General features: G+C 43.3%; 1 protein-coding gene and 1 non-coding gene across 5 annotated transcripts in view; one reads left to right on the top strand and one right to left on the bottom strand.

The window, feature by feature from the left end:
• Nucleotides 1-23,265, top strand: part of tacc1 (transforming, acidic coiled-coil containing protein 1) — a 134,659-nt gene that overhangs the window by 99,091 nt on the left and 12,303 nt on the right. For 3 of the 4 annotated variants that reach the window (XM_041209957.1, XM_041209956.1, XM_041209954.1), the window contains exons 5-9: nucleotides 4,965-5,178; nucleotides 13,782-13,843; nucleotides 17,166-17,309; nucleotides 19,273-19,349; nucleotides 22,006-22,049. In XM_041209957.1, the coding sequence (XP_041065891.1) occupies nucleotides 4,965-5,178; nucleotides 13,782-13,843; nucleotides 17,166-17,309; nucleotides 19,273-19,349; nucleotides 22,006-22,049 (541 nt within the window). The remainder of the gene's footprint in view (nucleotides 1-4,964; nucleotides 5,179-13,781; nucleotides 13,844-17,165; nucleotides 17,310-19,272; nucleotides 19,350-22,005; nucleotides 22,050-23,265) is intronic. The other variant, XM_041209955.1, reaches the window with a different exon arrangement.
• On the bottom strand, nucleotides 12,390-12,508 carry LOC121290248. Its single transcript, XR_005945729.1, has one exon. It is a non-coding gene; the product is annotated as a 5S ribosomal RNA (ribosomal RNA).

The raw sequence follows: 23,265 nt of genomic DNA, 5'->3' as shown, positions 1-23,265 counted from the left end.
CTGAGTTTTTCCAGGTAATTCTGTTTTTGTTGAGGAGAAGACATTGTTGGACCAGGTATGCAAGGCAGAATTCCATCCCCATTCTAAAATCATATATTGTCTCTTTTAATTTCATGTAGTATTTGACTTTTTTTTATCGTTAAACATAGCTGACATAGCTGCTAGACTGGGTCTGCGGCAGGTGGTGAGGTAACCAACAAGAGGGAAAAACATACTTGACCTCATCCTCACCAACCTGCCTGCTGCAGATTCATCTGTCCATGACAGTAGTGGTAGGAGTGACCACTGCACAGTCATTGTGGAGATGAAGTCTCGTCTTCACATTGAGGATACCCTCCATCGTGTAGTGTGGCACTACCACCGTGCTAAATGGGATAGATTTTGAACAGATCTAACAACTCAAGACTGGGCATCCATGAGGCACTGTGGGCCATCAGCAGCAGCAGAATTGTATACAACCACAATCATTAACCTCATGACCTGGCATATCTCCCACTCTCCCATTACCATCAAACCAGGGGATGAATCTTGGTTCAATGAAGAGTGCAGGAGGGCTGCCAGGAGCAGCACCTGGCATACCTAAAAATGAGGTGTCAACTTGATGAAGCTATAACAGGACTACTTGCATGCCAAACAGCAAAAGCATCAAGTGATAGACAGAGCTAAGTGATCCCACAATCAACGCATCAGATCTAAGCTCTGCAGTCCTGTCACATCCAGTCGTGAATGGTGGTGGACAATTAAATGACTCATTGGAGGAGGAGGCTCCACAAATATCCCCATCCTCAGTGATGGAGGAGCCCAGCACATCAGTGCAAAAGATAAAGCTGAAGCATTTGCTACAATCTTCAGCCAGAAGTGCCAAGTGGATAATCCATCTCAGCCTCCTCTGGAGGTCCCCAGCATCACACATGCAAGTCTTCAACCAATTCGATTCACTCCACATGATATCAAGAAACAGCTGAAGGCACTGGATACTGCAAAGGCTATTCCAGTAATAGTACAGAAGACTTGTGCTGCAGAACTTGCCACGCCCCTAGCCAAGCTGTTCCAGTACAGCTACAACGCTGGCATCTTATCTGGCTATGTGGAAAATTGCCTGGGTATGTCCAGTACACAAAAAGCAGGACAAATCCAACCCGGCCAATTACCGCCCCATCAGACTACTCTCCATCATCAGTAAATTAATGGAAGGGGTCATCAACTGTGCTATCAAGCAGCACCTGCTTAGAAATAACCTGCTTATTGACGCTCAGTTTGAATTCCACCAGGATCACTCATCTCCTGACTTCATTACAGCCTTGGTTCAAACATGGACAAAAGAGCTGAACTCCAGAAGTGAGGTGAGAGTGACTGCCCTTGACATCAAGGCAGCATTTGACCAAGTGTGGCATCAAGGAGTCCTAGGGGTCAATGGGAATCAGGGGGAAAACTCTCAGTTGGGGTCAAACCTAGCACAAAGGAAGATGGTTGTGGGTCAATCACTTCAGCTCCAGGACATCACTGCAGGAGTTCCTCAGGGTAGTGTCCTCGGCCCAACCATCTTCAGCTGCTTCATCAATGACCTTCCTTCCATCATAAGGTCAGAAGTGGGGATCTTTGCTGATGATTGCACAATGTTCAGCACCATTCACGACTCCTCAGATACTGAAGCAGTCCATGTTCAAATGCAGCAAGATCTGGACAATATCCAGGCATGGGCTCACACTTTGGTGGCAAATAACATTTGTGCCAAACAAGTGTCAGGTAACGAGTATCTCCAACAAAAGAAAATCCAATCATCGCCCCTTGATGTTCAATGGCATTACCATCACTGAATTCCCCACTTTCAACGTCCTGGGGGGTTACCAGTGACCAGAAACTGAGCTAGACTAGCCATATAAATACTGTGGCTGCAAGAGCAGGTCAGAGGCTGGGAATCGTGCAGAGAGTAACTCACCTCCTGACTCCCCAAAGCCTGTCCACCATCTACAAGGCACAAGTCAGGAGTGTGATGGAATACTCCGCACTTGCCTGGGTGAGTGCAGCTCCTACAACACTCAAGCTTGACAATGTCCAAGACAAAGCAGCCCACTTGATTGGCACCACATCCACAAACATTCACTCCCTCCACCACCGACTCATAGTAGCAGCAGTGTGTACCATCTACAAGATACTTGCAGGAATTCACCAAGGCTTCTTTAACAACACCTCCCAAACCCACGACCACTACCATCTAGAAGAACAAGAGAAGCAGATAGATGGGAACACCACCGCCTGGAAGTTCCCCTCCAAGTCACTCACCATCCTGAATTGGAAATATATTGCCGTTCCTTCACTGTCACTGGGTCAAAATCCTGGAACTCGCTTCCTACCAGCACGGTGGGTATACCTATACCATGAGAGGAATTTTCCCCTCGGCGAGTGGGGGCGTCACCATGCGTCTTTTAGATTTTCAGCCGGCTGCGCGCCTGCTGAACTGTCAACGCCCCATTAAGGCCATTTAAAACCTAATTAATTCCTTTTTAATGAGCTGCCCATCCGACCTTAAGGTTGCTGGGCAGGTGAAGAGCCCAGGCGGTCTTCACGTTTTAATGAAATCTCATCCACGGGTCAGGATTAGGTTTCATGAAGTGTTTTAAAATCTATTAAAAAATTTATACATTTATTCTTCGACATGTCCCAGCTCATGTGATAGTGTCACATGAAGGGACATGTTTTAAAAGTGTTAAAAAACCTTTATTTAAAAACTTTAGCTCTGAAACAAATCTCCCTGAGGCACCGCCATGTCTCGGGGAGGTCTCTGCACTCTTTTGCGTGCGTGCCCGAAAGAGCACATGGAACCCCTCAGGGAATCTGTCCCACCCCCGTCCACACAGGGAGTGCTCAGCCTTAATTGGCCAGCCCACGTAAAATGGCGGCGTGGCCCCGATTGGGGGTGCCGATTGAGTTTTCACCCCCCCCCCCACCGCACAACCACCCCAATGGGGGGAGAATTCTGGCCCATATAGACTGCAGCGGTTCAAGAAGGCAGCTCACCACCACCACCTCAAGGGCAACTAGGGATGAGCAATAAATGCTGGCCCAGCCAGCGAAGCCAACATCCCATGAATAATTTTTTTAAAAAAATAGCTAAACCTAAAGTAATTTGGGAAACATCTGGTTGGTGCATGGTTTCTCTGCAGTGCAGGCTGAAGAACAAGAGATGGTGAAGCAGAGCGCCACTGTTGGTAGGAGGGTGTCATTACAGTGTGACGAGTTTCTATGTAAAATGTGGACAATTTATAATGGAAAAAGTTGGCCCACAAGTGTGACAGAAATATGATAACAGGAATTCATTTTAGTCATAGGGAAATATATACAGATGCAACATGTTAAACATATGCTAAACTTCTAAAACAATTTAGGATGAGGAAATTACAGGGCTGCAAGACAAAAAAAAGCATGTGGGAGCAACCACAATTGCTCTTTCAAAGAGCTGGCACAGGCATGATGGGATGAATGGCCTTCCCTGCTGAGGGTTTCTATGATTCTATGAAAGCCTTTCCCCAAGTTAACCATGCTTCCTGGGGGTTACTGAAGATGAAATGTTTTAATGACTCAAAAATTAATGGAACTGTTGCGTTAACAAGATGAAACACCGTTCAAAGCCTAGAAGTAAGATTGAATTTTGGGGATATCGCTGCATAATGATTTTCCAAATCGGAGACGACCGTGAGAGTGATTCACTTCCAGTTTGCCTGCTGGAGTATTTAACTGGAACCATTTTGACATCTTTTATCAGTAGAACAACCAGGAATAATTAGTGGTTTTATGATGTCTGATTGTTGTCTCCTGTTCAGGCTGCGTTCTGTATAGGTTGAAAGTTCAATGCTTCTCATTGAAATTGGCTACTGGCAACACTGCTTCATTCTTTAAAATTAAAGAACAGTCACCCATAACTGTGTCATTGCCAGCCTAGCTTCCTGCATTTGCACTGGCGAAACCTGCACCCTTAAAATTGGCACCATTGCAGGGATTATAATGCAGCTGCTGCTCCTCCCAGGGTACTTATCCTGACAATGAGAGATCCACAACCAACACATCTCCCATTGACTGCTCTCTACCCTCTCAAAAAAGGAGATGGAGAATTATTTTAAGCTGAAAGGGTTGGTGCAGCAAATCGTAAAAAAAAAGTTAGTGTGAAACAGGGCAGATCTTGTGACTGGAAACAGTTGAGGCCCTAAACCTATACCGACTTTTGATCTAAAACTATCAATAGGAGGAATTTTATATTTCCCTCAGTGTGTTTTACCCCTCAGTTTTAATCCACATTGAAGTTATTGACATGCATTTGGTTTTATGAATTAAGCCCTACTTTGCTGTAGCCAGCTCTGTTATTTAAGAATGCTGTGTAACTTGGTAGGCAATAGCTGGTTCACCTTAATTAACATTTTGTGTTTGACAAAAGTGAAAAGCAGCTTTTGTTGCTCGGAGGGTACAAACTCTCGCTTGCTCCCCTTAGCTTGCTTTGCACCCATTCATGATTCCTCAAACAAATTAGGTCAGATTCAGGCCCAATCAGCTGAGTCACTGTCATAGCCCCCCCCACCCCCCCCACCCCCCATCACCCAACACAAAGACCACTTCCTGACTATTCATTTGGCTAAAAGACTGCTTGAGCTTTTATGTTCAGCTCAAAATAGGCAGGCAGAAGCTTCAAGAAAACTACTGTTACACTGATATCATGTGAAAACTTGAAGAAGCTTTCAATTTAGTCAAAAATGGTTCAAATTATTTTTGATGGCTAAAGCTCCTCACAATCTCATTTCAGAATGGTTCAAGCCCTTCAAGGGTGTGTAGTGTTGATCAGACTTAACAAAAGACATCTGAACGTGGGTCACAAACAAAAAACAATGGGCAGCGCACGGTATTCTTAGGTGATGATTGTAAATATGAGTTTGCTTTTTTTAAAAAAAAATCAAAGCCTGTTGTCTACATTTCAGGATGCAGAGCCACTTGAAAGATGTGATGTCCCTGACATTGCCCATAGAGAGAGACATGCCACTGATGAGGAGAAACTGGCTTCCACCACATCGGTCAATCAAAAACATGGTTGCAAAGAGGTGAAAACGGAGGTGGAAGAGGACACAGAGTACTTTGAATGTTCCAACCACTCGGTGACTGATGTTAAACCAGAATTTTCAGCCCCTTTGGAAGGTAAGAAGACTGAAGGGCTTTTGTGCTTTGACCCAAATTGTCTGCAGTCTATTGTTGAACCATCTCGTTCTTGGAGGTTTGGTGGGTTAATGGTGCTTGAGATCTCTCTTGGTCAGCCAGCATTTTACACAAACACCCTCACTTTGCAGTCGTTTATTCACATCTCATGTCAAGGGACAAGTGAATAACACTGTTCATGGCAATGAAGAAATAAGCAGAAAGCTAAGGTTGAAAACTTAAGTGCTTCCAACAATAACAGACAAATATTTCGCTGCTACCGGTGAATAGGGAATATTAAGTGCACATTTTATGCATATCTGAAGAGGTTTGCTGTGCTCCATTGTAACTACCCTGGTACAGATCCGTTACTGCAGAAGAAGACTATGCGGGCTTAAACTCTGAGCTGTCACAGGGACTGAATGCTAGAATGTATATGAACATCTGAGGAACCATCAGTGAATTCTTAAGTGGGACTCACAGGCATTAACTGGTCCACCAACCATCAGAACAAACTGCTTTTCCAAATATTTGCTCCTCAGGCTCTACAGAGATGGTCCCAGGGGCAGTGAGAATAACAGTGTCTGAGCACTAATGAAGCATTTGCTCTAAACTAGGCTGCACAGATGCTAGGGTTCCGTCATTCGTGTGCTGACTTACTGTGAAGATAAAACAACCTTAAATAAAAGCTTTTATCTTGTGTGCATTTTCACTGTTTCATTTGTTCTTCATCCTCTGAAGGCACTCAGTCTTCTTTGTTAAATTAGCTCCTTTTGAACATCAATGGTGTTTCTTCATCCATTTCTTCATGTGCCAATTTGTCTGTGTAATGTGTACCTTTGAGCCAATTTGTCGCGCCAGAAGTATTCTGCAGAAGCTGTGGTTGGTGAGCAGGTGAACAAGCTATGTTCTTACGCTGAGAGTTCGGAAATCTGTGAATATTTCTCTTGCAGTTGAAAAACTATTAGAAGTTCTAGTTGAGTGCAATTACTGGTCTTCTGAAGAATGAGCTGTCTCTTACGCTGCCTGGTATTCAAATCCATGTTTTTAAATCATTCTGCAGCTTGACCCCTCCCAATCTCTGCAGCGTCCTCCAGCCCTACATCCCTTCGAGATCACTGCGCTCCTCCAATTGTAGTCTCTTGTGCATTCCTGAATTTAATCACTCTACCATTGGTAGCTGTGCTTTCAGCTACCTGGGCCCAAAGTTCTGGAATAACCTCCCTCAACCTCTTTGCCTCTCTCCCTTATATTCCTTCTTTAAGATGCTCCTTAAAATCTTGGTCAAAGGGCTAAGTTTTTTTTTGTCTACTGGCATCATAGCTCCTTATGTGGCTTGGTATTAAAGTTGTACAAAGCCTCTGAAACACATTGGGCTGTTTTGCTGTGTTAAAGATGCTATAGAAGTACAAGTTGTTGTTGTCATTGAGTTTGGATGGAATGTACGCCGTTATTGTGCATTATTGCAAGGGACACAAGGCCACTTAATATATTGCCAATCTCTCCATTGGTTTGTACTGCAACCCATGAGCTAAATGCCATTGGCTGTGAATGAAGGCTGGCTCACCATCTGTGATTCCCTAAATAATTTTACAAGGGAATTGGATGGGTAGCTGCAGATGAGAAACATGAAACATCCTGCACGTGGATTCGAATCTCAGGACCAGAGTTTTGTCAACATCCGGCAATAACTTGGATTGGGGAGGGGAATTAACATTTCTATTTGAAGGCAGAGTTTATTTTAACATCAGATAAGTCAAGTTGAAGCGTATGTTGCTGCACCAAATTGCAAAGTGAAGACGTAAAGGATGTTATGAGATCCGAGTGTGATTATCTGACCCATCAATGTAATTTGCTGACCATTGCTGTTTATTTAATTTTAATTTGATGCACAGTTTTGTGTTGCTTCAGTACACTGCCCTCTCCATGCTACTGTATGTGAGGTGTGTAATTGAGCAGGGTGATAGCTGAGCACCCCTTCAAATGGCTCACTCTGAGTTCGACCTGGGCTGCTACATTTAGTTTTAACCTGGCATAATGTGGAACCCATTTTAATCCAGTCAAACCAACACTATCCAGAGTGTGTATTGCTCTTTTAGATCTAGACTTGGGATGGGTTCAGCAGCTAATCAATTGGCAACAGTTGGTTTTGCTAAGATACAATCACAAAAACAAGAAGAGTCTGTCAAGTAGTTGCCTTAATAGTCTCTCTCCGACACTGGATATAATCAGCTCCAAATATCTCTTTGGAAGCTTGTGGTTGTATATTTGTAGGTTCAATTCCTTTACACATTTTGCAACCAAAGTTATTTAAAATCTAATGATCTTTGAGATGATGAGGGTATGAAAGATTTCTTGCCTGGATAGCAAAGCAGCCATAATCTGCTCACAAGAACAAATGCCAAAGGCCTGCCATCTGTCTGAGAAAACAATCTGTCACAATGTAAGGATCAGTATTTGGCTTTGCCACCTGCCAAACAGTCACCAGTGTGGTAAACCCCGTTTGCTGTTACGGGGTTGCATTCATCACCGCTGTCTAATATATTTCGTTGTATTTTTGGTATGGTAGACAACTAATCATGTACAACCTTAACTTACCTCCTCTTTGGAAGGTGCAGACTCATTTTGGGGTACAGTTCCCTTCCCACAGGTGTCATCTCATGTTGGGGTACAAACCCCCTCTAGGATGTGCTGACTTGTGGGGTCACAGTTACCCTTTCCTCCCAGGGCGATGACATGATGAGCTGGGCTACTGTGCGTTAATTCTCCTCTGGAAAGATTATCTCTCACTTCGCTCTATATAAATGGTTGATATTACCACTGAGTCTCAGTACCACGGCATTGGTTTGCATACATACAAAGTCATGCTTAGACAACGCCTTGAGTACTGTGTTCATTTCTTTGGATATATTGAAGTGAGTGGTGTACATTTATGAGAACAATACCTATTATCTGAGGTTAATGAATTACAAGGAGAGTACAAAACTAGGGTTGAATTCCCTGGAATTTTGAAGATGAAGGCATGATTTGATACAAATTTTCAGGATATTAAGGTAACTGAGGGTAAAGTCCTTTAGGGAAGGAAATCTGCCATCCTTACCGGGTCTGGTCTATATGTGATTTGAGATCTACAGCAATGTGTTTGACTTTTAGATGCCCTCTGAAATTGCCAGCAAGCCACTCAGTTCTATCAAACTGCTGCCAAAAAGGAATTAAACCGAACGGACCAGCTGGCAACGCCTTAGGCACCGGAAACAACAGCAGCAGCACCTAGCCCTGTCGACCCTGCAAAGTCCTGCTTAGTAACATCTGGGGGCTTGTGCCAAAATTGGGAGCGCTGTCTCACAGACTAGTCAAGCAATAGCCTGACATAGTCTTACTCATGGAGTCATACCTTACAGGCAATGTCCCAGTCACCACCATCACCATCCCTGGGTATGTCCTGTCCCGCTGGCAGGACAGACCCAACAGAGGTGGTGGCACAGGGTATACAGAGGGAGGGAGTTGCCCTGGGAAACCTAAACGTCAACTCTGGACCCCATGAAGTCTTCTGGCATCAGGTCAACCACAGGCAAGGAGACCACCAGCTTGTTACCACCTATCATGCGTTCTCCACCCCCCCCCCCCCCCCCCCCCCCCCGTTAATGAATCAGTGCTCCTCCATGTTGAACACCACCTGGAAGGAGCACTCAGGGTTCCAAGGGTACAGAATATACTCCAGGTGGAGGACTTCAAAGTCCATCACCAAGAGTGGCTCGGTAGCACCACTACTGACCAAGTTGGCTGAGTCCTAAAGGACATAGCTGCTAGACTGGGTCTGCGGCTGGTGGTGAGGGAACTAACAAGAGGGAAAAACCTTCTTGACCCCGTCCTCATCAATATACCTGTCCATGACAGTGTTGATAGGAGTGACCACCACGCAGTCCTTGTGGAGACAAAATCCCTTCTTCACATTGAGGATATCCTCTGTCATGTGTGACACTACCACCGTACAAGATTATAAACAGATCTAGCAATGCAAAACTGGACATCCGTGAGGCCATTAGCAGCAGCAGAATTGTACTCAACCACAATCGGTAACCTCATGACTCAACGTGATTCCACACCCATAGCAATCTGCTTGACTCTTAACTACCCTTTGAAATCACCTGTGAAACCCTGTAGATACCACAACAAACCAGGGTAAGGATGTAAAGCATATCACCCACTCTACCATTAGCATCAAGCCAGGGGATCAACCCTGGTTCAATGTAGAGTGCAGGAGGGCATGCCAGGAGCAGCACTGGGCATACCTAAAAATGAGGTGTCAACCTGGTGGAGCTGCAACACAGGACTACTTGCATGCCAAACAGCATAAGCAGCAAGTGATAGGCAGAGCTAAGCTATCCCCCAACCAACAGATCAAGTCTAAGTTCTGCAGTCCGGCCACATCTAGATGTGAATGCTGGTGGACAGTTAAACAACTAACAGGAGGAGGAGACTCCATAAATATCCCCAGTCTCAATGGTGGGAGAGTCCAGCACATCAGTGTAAAAGACAAGACTGAAGCATTTTCAACCATTTTCAGCCAGAAGTGCCAAGTGGATGATCCATTTCAACTTCCTCCTGAGGTCCCCAGCATCACAGATACCAGTTTTAAGCCAATTTGATTCACTCCACATGATATCAAGAAATGGCTGAAGACACTGGATAGTGCAAAGGCCATGGGCCCTTACAATATTCCGGCAATAGAACTGAAGACTTGTGCTCCAGAACGAGCCACACCCCTAGCCAAGCTGTGCCAGTATAGCCACAACACTGGCATCTACCCAGCTTTGTGGAAAAATGCCCAGCTAGGACCTGTACACAAAAAGCAGGACAAATCCAACCCAGCCAATTACCGCCCTGTCACTTTCCCCTCGATCATCAGCCAAGAGATGGAAGATGTTGTCAACACTGCTATCAAGTGGCACTTGCTCAGCAATAACCTGTTCACTGACACTCAGTTTGGGTTTTGCTAGGGCTACTTGGCTCCTGAGCACGTTACAGTCTTGGTCCAAACATGGACAAAAGAGCTGAACTTCCAGAGATGAGGTGAGAGTAACTGGCCTTGACATCCAGGCAGCATTTGACTGAGTGTGGCAATAAGGAGCCCTAACAAAACTGGAGTCAATGGGAATCAGGGGGAAAACTCTCAGCTGGTTAGAGTCATACCTGGCACAAAAGAAAATGGTTGCGGTTGCTGGAGGTCAATCATCTCAGTCCCAGGGCATCACTGCAGGAGTTCCTCAGGGCAGTGTTCTAGGCTTAACCATCTTCAGCTGCTTCAGTGACCTTCCTTCCATCAGAAGGTCAGAAGTGGGGATGTTCGCTGACGATTGCATGATGTTCACAATTCGCAACTCCTCACTTACTGAAGTATGCAGCAAGACCTGGACAATATTGAAGCTTGGGCTAATAATTGACAAGTAACATTGCTTGGCACTTGTGTGATGCCCATCTCCAACTAGGGAGAATCCAACCATCTCCCCCTGACATTCAATGGCATTACCATCGTTGAATCCCCCAGTATCAATATTCTGAGGGTTACCATTGAACAGAACTTGAACTGAACCAGCCATCTAAATACTGTGGCTACAACAGCAGGTCAGAGGCTTGGAATTGTGCGACGAGTAACCCACCTCCTGACTCCCTAAAGCCTGTCCACCGTCTACAAGGCACAAGTCAGGAGTGTGATGGAATACTCTCCACTTGCCTGGATGAGTGCAGCTCCAACAACATTCAAGATGCTGGACACCATCCAGGACAAAACAACCTGCTCGATTAACACCCCATCCTCTCCTTCCACCACCGACACACAGTAGCAGCAATGTGTGCCATCTACAAGATGCACTGCAGCAACTCACCTTCGACAGAGCCTTCCAAACCCACGGCCTCTACCATCAAGAAGGACAAGGCCAGCAGATTTATGGGAATGCCACCATCTGGAAGTTCTCCTCCAAGTCAGCTACCATCCTGACTTGGAAATATGTCACGGTTCCTTCACTGTCGCTGGGTCAAAATCCTCGAACTCCCTTCCTAACAGCACTGTGGGTGTACCTACACCACATGGATTGCAGTGGTTCAAGAAGGTGGCTCATCACCACCTTTCTGCAGGCAATTAGGGTTGGGCAATAAATGCTGGCCTAGCCAGCGCTGCCCACATCCTGTGAAAGAATGACAAATTAAGTTAGAGAGAAAGCATTTCTGCTGGTTGGGGAGTCTAAGACTAGAAGGCATAGTCTAAAAATTCGAGCCTGGCCTTTCAGGGGTAAAGTGAGGACATGTTTCTATACAGAAAGGGTGGTCACAGTTTGGAATGCTCTTCCACAAATGGCAACTAATGCTAAATCAATTCTGAATGTTAAATCTGAGACTGATAGATTTTTGTTAGTCTTAGGTACTGACCAATAGGGGGCAAAGGAAGGTATAAGAGTTAGGCTGTAGATCAGCCATGATCTCATTGAATGGTGGAACAGGCTTGAGGGAATCAACGACCTTCTCCTGTTGCTATGTTCCTATGTATTCCATATGGTGCTTGTCCTGTTGGTGATCTGCTTCGGTGGGTTTTCCAGATAGAGCCATGATGAGCCTCGATGAAATGACTGTTGTAATAACAAAAGGTCCTGTGAAGCTGGAAGCAACAAATGGCACAGATGTGATTGGTGTTAGCTTAACAAATGCTTTACTGCAGTTAAATGGTCAGATTTCTACTGACATGGCTTTGGTCAGGTGGGGGACAGTGCCTGCAGTATTTTCATGCAGTGGTCGAGGCTCTTGATGACCCATAGCCTGAGAAGGAGTGAGTTCATAAAGCTTATCTTCCAGAAATAGAGAACTGTTCAGAAGTGTGGTGCATTAACAGTAGGAGGAAAAATAGGTTTTATATCTATGCGACTTGGTTGTTGTCCGCATCTTGTAGTTGTGCCTTTTTTACTCAGAAACTAAATGTCTACTGAAAAAATTCACGGCAAATGGATACCAGGGTGGGATGGGAGGTGTGCTGTTTGAGAAACCCAGCGAGTTATAGTCCTGGAACTGGATGCCCATGAAACCTCTTTCAAGTACAAACTCGTTTCCATCTGTTATCAGATGAAGTTACATTGTTTCATAGTTTGCCATTGGGTGATTTGAACTCTTGATCTCAGGGTTACAAACCCAGTACCATAACCACTTGGCTATTTAGGCCAAGCTAAAGCCTACTGCACCTGGTATTCCCAGGCAGTCTCCCATCCAAGTACTAACCAGACCTGAGTCTGCTTAGCTTCCGAGATCAGACGAGATCGGGCGCTTTCAGACTAGTACGGCCGTAGGCCTGGATGCCCATGAAGGTGGCGTAAGTGGGAACAATCAATGATTGAAAAAGGAAATTGAATGGGCACTTGAAGGAATTAAACATGCAGGGCTATCGGGATCAAGCATGAGAGTGGGACTGACTGAATTTCTCTGCTGGAAGCCAGTATGGACTCGATTGGCCAAATGGCCTCCTCCTGTGCCATAAATGATTTTATGGTCAGATTGCCTGAGTTGGCTTTATGGTTCCAGTTTCATTCTTCGTTGAAAATAGGCTGTTTGTAACATCGAACCCCCTTCTGAAGTTGCAGAATGAAGTTGGAGATGTGCAGAATAACGATGATGTCTCTAACTGGCGTGTACAACCCTGGGCTGAACTAGAAAACAACAGATGAGGCTACATGATGTTTCCTACAAGTGAATGGGTTAATATATTTGAAAATGGTGTTGTTACAATGCCAGTGCCTTTGTGTAAACAAGCTTGTGTGATGTGGCTTCTTGGGTTCTTATAATCATATTGAGAACAGCTCTGCTGCAAAAACAACTGCGGGGCTGGAGAATTCTGTCAGCTGAAGAGGACTAAACAGAGGGCCCCACCCTATGTTTACAGTGCCCGCAGTCATTGGGAAACTGCAGTTCTATGGGCCATAGTGTCATGCTGAAATACGAATCCATCAGGCTGCTTACAGAGCTTTCATTGCTGCATCAAGTGGCTATTGTGGTGTTAGTTTTTCATCACTGGGTGAAGTTCTTTGCCACTTACTGAGCCACACACCTGCACATATATAGAACTACAGTTAATGAGAATGACAGGCAATGCACAATACTTAAAGGACATGTGCTAGGTATACTGGGCAAAATTTTAAGCAGCTTTATTGTACTTGTAGAATTGGGCTGTCAGCATATTGTCCCTTCATTACGTTGATGTGGCATTACCCAATTAAAGGGCATCCAGGTAGCTACTCAGAGAATATCCATTCCCCTCTTTTAAAGGTCAATCAGAGGTAGAAAAGAGCTTGTGTCTTTCCCCATTTTACCATCTCTCGTCCGAGGGCAACCTGTGAGTTCAGGTGAGATACTGACTCTTGGAAGCTCACCTAATGAGGAATTATTATAGCGACTAATACTCTCCCTATCTCTGATGCACCTCTGAGCTGAAGGACATTCTGAGGGACCACGTTCTGTTTCCCCAGTAATTTAAAGTGGATAAGCTCCACAAGACTGTCACAGGAGGTGCCATACTGCAACATTATAATCCTTCACATGCCAGCATAACATGTGTCTCTTTGTTTCAGTTACAGGTTTGGGTAAATCAAAAGAATTAGAATCCCAGGAACAACATGTACCCTTATCTCCTGTAAGTATCTGAAGATCTGCAACTGTACGTAAGGAGAATCTTAGTCTTCATCTGGAAGGCTTTGGAAGAGACACTCTTGTTCCTTCCTATTTCTGAGTAACTTGTTAAAGAGGCTTTTACAGTTGAACTTAATCATCACAAAATTATAGGGACCTAACAAAAAATATATGAATTCTAATCAGGGTTTCACATTTTGAGGATTTAAATCTTGTTCCGTAACAATCTTTGCCAATCCCATAGTATGTTTTTTCAAGAAGGTAACTCATTTCACAGAGATACAAAAGGCTTCCAGGATTTGTCCCTGTTCATAGAATTGAAGCCAGTTAGTGAAGTCCGAACCAAGACACAGAGCTTTTCTTCACTGAGATAGTTTATCAACTTTGTTCACTCTCATAGCTCTCCTGTCAAACCCAGTGTCCCAGCTGTCCCCTATTTATGCATTCATCATATTTAATTAAACAATGCCCTTCACCTGTGTATCTTAACAATATAATTAACATACTATTAACAGTACCAGCTCTAGTTCATTATTCTAGATTCATATGACAGCTGAAATATTTTTGCCAGTCAGATGTAGGGCACCCAGGAAAGCTAATTAAAACAAAATAAATAGCTATTACATGGCACAAGAAGTTACCATTTTCTTATTAACATCTTATACTGTGTCTTCCTACTTAAAACCAACCCAAATCTAACCAACGCAAATCTAACGGTTTGCACGGAAACTTGAAACTAGTTAAAACCAGTGTTAAAACCTTTCATCACAATGCAGCAGGAAGTGGTTAGAGCACATTTAAGGGAATCCTCATCTTTGCTGCTTGTTGGTTAACTCATAAGTAAAATTAGTGCAGATGATGATGAGGGGGCATGCAAGATTTGTGTTTAAGCTGAGCCAGTAATCAAAAGAAAGGAAAGGGGTAATGCTAAACAATGGTAATCAAAGCCCTATCCAAGTCTCCAAACTCAGAAATTTTTATTTGACTGCTAGACTTCTGTATCCCTACATGGGCCTGTGACTTCAGGATTTGTGATGAATTCCAGTGGGAATTTCACGGTTATCACCTTGGCTGAGGACTTGCCTCCGATATCCTGCAGCCTGGCTTTCCATCTTTTTGTGGGATTGAAAGAGTTTGAGTCAAAGTCAGAAATGACAGCTCATTTCAGTGAACTGACCTGGTTTTTGTGATTGGCTTCCGCAGATACCTAGCATTGTGACGGGATATCCAATCTGTGGAACTCTAGGGATTGACATCCTTTTGTTTTGTTGTTTTGCTTTCCTCATTCAAAGAACGAGTCCTGATGAAACCATTGGGAGCTTTGGTTTGGAGTAATGACTAAAGCCCATTAGCAAGAGACACACGTTCATAGCGGAAGAGCTACTGTCATAAAATTCAGGCAGTGCAACCCCAACGGGGCATGTAAATTCAGCTTCCACACAATACTCACTTTAGTAAACCGTCCCAAACCTAACTGAAGTGGACAACACACAAGGCTGTTAACGTGAATTATAATTGTTTGCAGCAGGTTGATTTTTAAAGGGGTCCTGATAGTGAGAACCATTGGTCAGCTTAAATGTCAAATGAAATAAAGCTTGTAATAGTTGTTGGAAATTCAAACCAAAGTTCATTGCAGCCACATTGAACAAAAGACAAAAATTGGAACTATTCCCTAGGCACAGTTGTGGTTTTTATTGATACTGGGTTTAAGGCACATTGTTGGAGTGCAGCATCTTGCTTCTGCTAAACCTCACTTGCACGAACTTCATGTTAAAACTGTGAAGAGGCTTGTGAAATGATTCCAATTTTCTACCTGCCAGCTTAACTGAAGCACAAATTCAGCAGAAGTATAAAACTTAGTGTCTTCCACGGGAGTAAGATCAGAAACCCACTGCTTGGCATTTTGTGTGGCACTGGATCTGAAATGCCAACTTTGAGCACATTTTTAATTAAGAATTGAGATACAGCTTGGCGAGTGAGAATTCCACTTGGCAGCTGACTTTTATTTTGACTGGAGTTTGCAGGTGATTTCCCAAGCTTCAGCTCAAATAAGTGCCGGCAAAAGACATTGCAAAAGGCTGAAGAAGATCATTACAAGAGAATGGTAAACAGTCAGAGGGTAGGGGCTCAATATTTTACAGGACTGGGCAAATTTAATTCCTTGTTAGCTTCCGAAAAATCTTACATGACTGCATGGCCTCCTCCAGTGCTTTGCTGTCCTATACTATTCTGTGATAAACAGGGTTGATGCAAGGAATTCTTTGACCCAGACTCTGGTACAAAGCCCAAGTAAAAGCCATGTTCGTGACGACCCAAGACCATGTATCTTTCCACCAGAAGTTTTAGTTCAAATACTTGTAACAGTGAAATTCAGATTATAAATGATGCACCCTGTTCTCCCACCTATTTATATTTTAATCAGTATTAAAATACATGCTTCAGAGCAGATACAATCATTTGTTAAGCATCTATAGGTGCACAGGTTGCAAACCTTGCTTGAACAGCTGGCTGGCTCAAGCACAGAGTGTGGCAGATGAGCACTGGGCTACTTTTGAGCAGAATGAGATTACACAGGTTGTGCAGAAAACTGTTTTAATACCGACCAAGGGCAACTAGAGAACAAACCTCTGACTAATGGTACCTTCTGATTCAGACTAGAAATTTCCATTTCATTTTCGCAAGCTTATTTCCCCTTTTTCTTTGTGAAACGTGTTTCAATAATAATGAAGGTTATGTTCAAGGCTTATCTAAATTGAGCAAGAAGGCCAGAAAGATTTGCAAGAAATGACCAGCACCATTGTTAATTTGTAACTGCCTGTCTACACCCTTGAATTCCGTTCCAATATTGTCTGCCAAAATATTAAATACAGAATTCTTTTAGTTAGATGTATGCTTCTTACAAAATAGGGATTCCAATTGGGGTTGAATGTATTCTTTGAGGCTTCATCACATGACCCCATGCTCCTGCCATTGGTTGTGCAACATGTCTACCCTCACAGCCACCAATTAGAAAGTGATAAGGCTCTTCACTGGCTGATTTCTGACTACCAAAACCAACAACCTTTTCCCAGCTCATATATTTTTAATGAATAATTTTAAAAATATGTTTAAAAATACACACATTGGGATTTTGAAACAATTGTAATTTTTCTCCCAGAATCCTTGCAGCAGAATCTGGATATTCATCTTCCAGTCTTGGAGGGTTGGCAACTCTAGCAATTGACCAATTGTTTTCTCTTCAAAACATACAATGTTAGCTAAGAGGTACATTGATGTTGACCAAAGAAAGGGTGCACAAGTAATGACTTGCTTTTTTCTTCTTTCAGCAAATCCCAGTACCTGGGGTGTGCACCACTGAAAGCATACTCTCATTTAAAGCACTTCTGAGTGAGATGGAAGGTTCGGTGGGCGATGAGCTCAACAACATCCAGGCAGACAAGACAGCCGTGCTGAGTTTAATCAGGGAAGAGGTAATGCCTCTGATTTCTTTAATCCCCAATAATAACATAATTGGTATTGACTGTTCTCATGTTGCGGTCCATGAATGCTGAGTGGTCAAAAACAAAAAGCAAACATTTTATTTTCTTCCACATGAAATTTTAAGAATTGTTGACTGCAGATGTGGATTTTCAGGGGAATTTGATCCTCCTGAAGCTTGACCGCATTCTGACTCAAGTGGGCGGTCACTTCGATCTCCACTGCCAATCCAACATTTATAAATCACCATTAAAGCTGCCCCTCCATTTCATTCCTGGAGGCGTTTTATGATTAAACCAATTTGCTGTTTCTGAGATCCTAGACACAACAACAATTAAATTTCAGTTCAATCCCACTGATTTTAGATCAGGTGTTATAATTATCACTGAGGTCTACTGTCGGAGGAATGGAATGACCAGGCAAGTTCCTTGCTCCTGATTGGTATCCTGTATTTGCTGTAAAGTGAAAGTGGTGTTTCATCTGGTTTGGCTGGAATATTTTTGTGCAGCAGTATTAAATTCATCTCATGTGTCGCTGAAATTGTCATTCATGCCTTTGGAATAGATGAAGCCAATGTAACAATGCTGTCCTGGCTGGCCTCACATCTTTCATCTTCCATAAGTTTAAGCTCGTCCAAAGCTCTCTTTCCTGTGTCCTGACTCGCACCGCGTTCTGTTTATCCATTGCCCCCGGGGCTCACTTGTCTTCGTCTACGTTGGCTCCCTGTCTAGCAGTACTAATTAAAATTCTCATCCATGTTTTCAAATTCTTCCAGAGGTTTTCCCCTCTGTAACCTGCCTCCAATCTTCAAATCGTCTGAGACCTCAGTGCATCTTCAATTCAGGTCTCACATCCCCGATTTTAATCATGTAAACATTAGTGACATGCCTTCAGCTACCAAAGCCCTAAGCCTCTCAACTTCTCTCCTCTTTTAAGATGCTCCTTAAAACTTTGACCAATCCTTTGGTCACCCAAACTAATACCTCTTTGTGGCTCAGTGGTCAAATTTAACTAGGAGATTCTGTGAAGTACTATGTTAAAAGATGTGGTATAAATGTTAGTTGTTGCATTATTGCAAATTGTAAATATGCTTAAGAAAAAAGACACTGGACAATCCGATCTGTAATCCAGTCATCCTTTATAAACTGCTACCTTTGTTCTCACCAGGGCTGGAATTTTCTGGCCCCCTGTCTGTCTCTCTCTCTCTCTCTCCCCCCACCCCCACCTCCCCAAACACCACCATCCTCCACTGTGGCAGATGCAGCGAACCATTCAAACCTCCGTTGGCTTCAGCAATACCAGAAGATCCCACCCATGTGAGGGGCTGGAAAATGCCACCCAAGGTTCCAGGTTTCAGCTTTTTAACTCTGAAGTTTCTCTTTGCCTTACAGGTGCTTTCTTAGTCTTTCCATTCTGTACCTTCTCCACAAGAAACAGGGTGGTTGTTAAAGGTTTGTTCATTAGGTTGTTAAGGATATACAGAAGATGGGCATTGTTTGATTAAGTCCTGGGATCACATGTCAAGAGAGTCGGGTGCCCCACCAGGGACTGTTTACCTCCCTCTCATTATTGGTTTTGTTTTTACAAAAGAGTCTATAAAGAGAGTCAGCTGGGACACTGGGTTTAGTTAGGAGGCAGAGGTCTAAAATGCTGCATGCTGTGAATAGACCTACTAGCAAGCCAAAGAAATGTCTCGTTTTGTACTTGACCATCTGGTTTTGATCCATTTGACAGGTCTATCCAATTTTCCAGGGGTTGGCTGCAGGGTGGAATGCAAAGGCAGGAGGTTTATGCTCCACACATTCCAGTGATGGTCAAACTGGGATCAGGCATTGAGGGACATTGGGAATTGCTGTTGTGATGCTGCATCCTGTGGCTTGGTAGAACCATACTAGATCATCGTGTCATCTGTAATATGTTAGGTACCACCAATGACACATTCTCTTTTTGTTATAGATTGTGGCTAAGGAAGTAGAAGTAAATGAGTGGAAGCAAAAATATGAAGACAGTCGACAAGAAGTCATTGAAATGAGGTAAAACAGCAAAATTGTTCAACAATACCCAGCTTATACCACTTTAACATGAAAGCATAACTGACTTTAAGTTACTTTCTTTAACAGTATTGCTCCCCTACTGAAACTTCGACCACCTGGTCGGGTTCATTCCCCAATACCAGGTCCAGTATTGCGCCTTCCCTAGTTGGGCTATCTACATATTGTCTCAGGAAGCCCTCCTGGATGCACCTTACAAATTCTGCACCTTCCAAACCCCTAGCACTAAGTGATTCCCAGTCAATATAGGGAAAGTTAAAATCACCCACCACAACAAACCTATTGCTTTTACATCTTTCCAAAATCTGCCTAAATAACTGTTCCTCAATCTCCCACCGGCAATTGAGAGGCCTATAGTAAACCCCCAACATTGTGACTGCACCCTTCCTATTCAGGAGCTCTACCATATTGCCTCGCAGCACGAGCCCACTGAGGTGTCCTCCTGTCCTATTCTCTTTAACCAGCAGTGCAACTCCCCCACCTCTTCTACATCCCTCTTTATTCTGCCTGAAACATCTAAATTCTGGAATGTTTATCGGCCAATCCTGTCCATCCTTCAACCAAGTCTCTGTAATAATAATATCATAGTCCCAAGTACTAATCTAAGCTCATCTGCCTTGCCTGTTATACTTCTTGCATTGAAACAAATGCATTTCAGACCCCCAGTCCCACTGTGTTCAGTAATTTCTCCCTGCCTGCCCTTCCTCTTAGTCCTACTGGCCATATTCACTAGTTCCCAATTATTTATTTCACCTGCTGACCTATTGCTCTGGGTCCCACCGCCCCGCGCCGCACCCCCCCCCCCCCCCCCACACACACACACACACACACACACACACACACACACACACACACACACCAAAAACCATACTAGTTTAACCCCTCCTGAGTGACACTAGCAAACCTCACAGCCAGGATATTGGTGCCCCTCCAGTTTAGATGCAACAGGTCTTTGATGGAGTTAATTTCTCATTCCGGGCTTCCAGCATTGGGAAGTGTGTTTGCGTCCGGTCAGTGGCACGGAGATGAAATCCAACTTCCCAAGTTCAATCTCACCGAATGTGAGCTTAGCCCTAGTATGTTCAAGAGATCTTGATATTAAACCTCCTCACTCTCCCAGAGACAGCTTCATGTCTGCCAAGTGAGAATATTATTGAATGAAAGCTTTGTTAGACACTTCAAGGTTAAATTTATAGATATGAATAACCTGAGAATGGGGAAGGGCTGAGGCCTGATTAACTCTCCTGTGACTGAATTCTATGAGATATATAAATTACTCAGGTTGGCAATGAGAGCACAGGATAGAAGGATGTACCAGAGCAAGTTAGACAATAATGCAACACTGAATTTCTATAAGCACAATTTGCAGTTCCTATAAGCTCTTCCCTTCAGATACAGCACGATCTGCACTACAACATCAATGCTGGTAGTACGTGTTCCTGGAATTTTGTCTGTCTTGCTCTCTTCTGCCCCAGCCAAATCTAAAATCGGGGTTATGGTAACATAGTTTTATCTTACTGAGCGAGTAATACAGGGGCTTGGATTAATGACTCATAGATGTGAGTTCAAATCCGACTATGACAGCTGGGGAATTTAAACTCTTAAATAAATAAAACTGGAGAGATAAGTTGGTATAAGCAATGGTGACCATGAAGCTACTGGCTTGCTGTAAAAAGCCATCCGGTTTACCAGTGCTGGGTCCTTATCCAGTCTGGGTTATATGTGGCTCCAGACCCACAGCAATGTGATAATTGCCCTCTAAAATGGTCTAGCTAACCATAACAGGTGTATTCAAGAAGGCAACTCTCACCACCACCTTCTTTAGGGTAATTAAGAATGCTGGCTTTGTCAGTGAATCTCATTCCGTGAATGAATAAAAAGAAAGTTGAATCAAATTTGATTTTGTGTCTTTGTGCAAAGGTGTCTCGATCTATCGATTCCTTTCTTTGCTCCTCATCGTAGGCTTTGCTCTCTGCTCCCCTCACCCAACCAGCGCTGAGAAGGTCAGGAACTTGCCATTTTGATCCTTTGATTTTCCACAGACTGAGCAGATCAAAGAAAAACTGAGTGTCAGCCAAACCACTAAGAGATACAGCTGTGAAATAAATTGGACAGCTGTTTGATTTCATATAGACAAAGTAGTTTGTGAAACCTCCTGCTTTTAATGTTTTTTATGTAGCATGGTGATTTTTTTTTAAAAAAATGAGCACCTTACTTTTGTGAAAAACTATTTTTGATCTTCCTAAGTGTCACCAACATAATTTTCTTCAGAATTTCCTGCTTACATTAATGTCACTCTCACTGAAGAGCTTCTCATTCTATGAAGCGCTTTGAGTCTCTTTATTGTGACAAGGTGCCATAACAGTCTAAATTTTCCTTTTACTGATTTGGCTATTGCTTTCATATGTGAAATATATCGGGAGAGAAAAATAACGAGTGAGAATTATTCCATCCCTGTTGCCTACCATTAAGTAACCGAAAAAATCATGAAAATCACAAGGGTAGCTACTCACTCCAAAAGCACCACCAGGCAATAACACACATCAACAGAAATATTTAAGGACATTCATGATCAATACTGCAAGCGGTGCTTTCTAATTATGAAATCAATTAACTGATCATTTGCTTCTTTTTGCAGAAAAATTGTCGCAGAGTATGAAAAAACAATTGCACAGATGATTGGTATGTCTTCCATTTCTTCGTCTGATTCTAGTAGAATGTTGAGCTGCTCCGACTACCCACCCTCCACATTAATGCTTTAGCAATGAAAGGAGTGCAGCAACACTGCATTCATCCAGTCTTAATGGGAAGGAGCAAACGCCACTTACTGCCTGTGCTGAAAATGCTATGACCCCCTCTGGCAATTTGGCTGATAAAATATGTACTGGTCCCCAAGTTGTTCCTTGGATAGCTGGTTGGGGTTGGGAGGGAAGGAGGAGCGCTTTTGTGATCATTTCAATTTGTGATTTGTCACAAGGTTTAAGGGTGAGATTTAGAACATACATTGTCATCTTAATTCTCTGTGTAAGGGTCGCCACTGATGCCTTCTAGATGCAAAATTCAAACTCTGGCGATTCCAAAGAAATCCTTGCTGCCTTTTAAATACTTGTTTGATCAGAGGAAGTCCCTTCCTCCCAGATACGTATGGTTTTACTGGTGATCCACAATCTGGAAAATGTTTGTGCTTCTGAAATGCTTATTGTCTTTATTCAATTTACAAACGGAAATGGTTGCCTTGAATTGATTTGGTTACAAATTGTTACCAATGCTTAAACTAAGCACAAGGGTCTCCTGTTCCATCACTCATGTTGCACATCATGGACCTTTTTCTAAAAGTTCAAGCTTTGTGTTTCAGTGGGCAGATGTTAGACTGAGACATACAGCATCAGACATCAAGTGCAGGTGATCAAAAAAATTGCATTTTGTGTCACCTACAAGCATTCCTAACAGTTTTTGAATGAACTTCCAAATAAATTACAAGTTACAATGACTATTTTTGAAGCTTTTTTTTGTTTCAAAGTTCACCAAAAAGCATACAATGTTGACATTTAATCAATCAGACCGATAGCACACAGAACCTCTGGCAACTTGTACAAGAGATGAGCCCGTTGTGGTATACAACACTAGTGCCCATTTAAGGTGGAAGACAAATATATAGTAATTTCTTCTACCCCAAGTTACCAAGTTGACTGATCAGTTCTATTGTGGACACAGGGGACCTGTTCAGTGCAAACAAAACAAATATGTTCAAGCTTTGCCCTTTTTGAATTACCCATGAGCTTGGGGAGCCTAGAGTTGCCTGTCGATTTCCCTATGGCAACACCTCAGCCAACCAGAGTTGACACCAACTGATCAGCACCCTTTTCTCCTGTGGTATAAATTGTTGTAATTGTTTGTC

Source organism: Carcharodon carcharias, chromosome 17, assembly GCF_017639515.1.
Source record: "Carcharodon carcharias isolate sCarCar2 chromosome 17, sCarCar2.pri, whole genome shotgun sequence".
NCBI lineage: Eukaryota > Metazoa > Chordata > Chondrichthyes > Lamniformes > Lamnidae > Carcharodon > Carcharodon carcharias.
The sequence above is the reverse complement of the archived record's forward strand: the minus strand, read 5'-3'. Positions and strand labels throughout refer to the sequence as shown.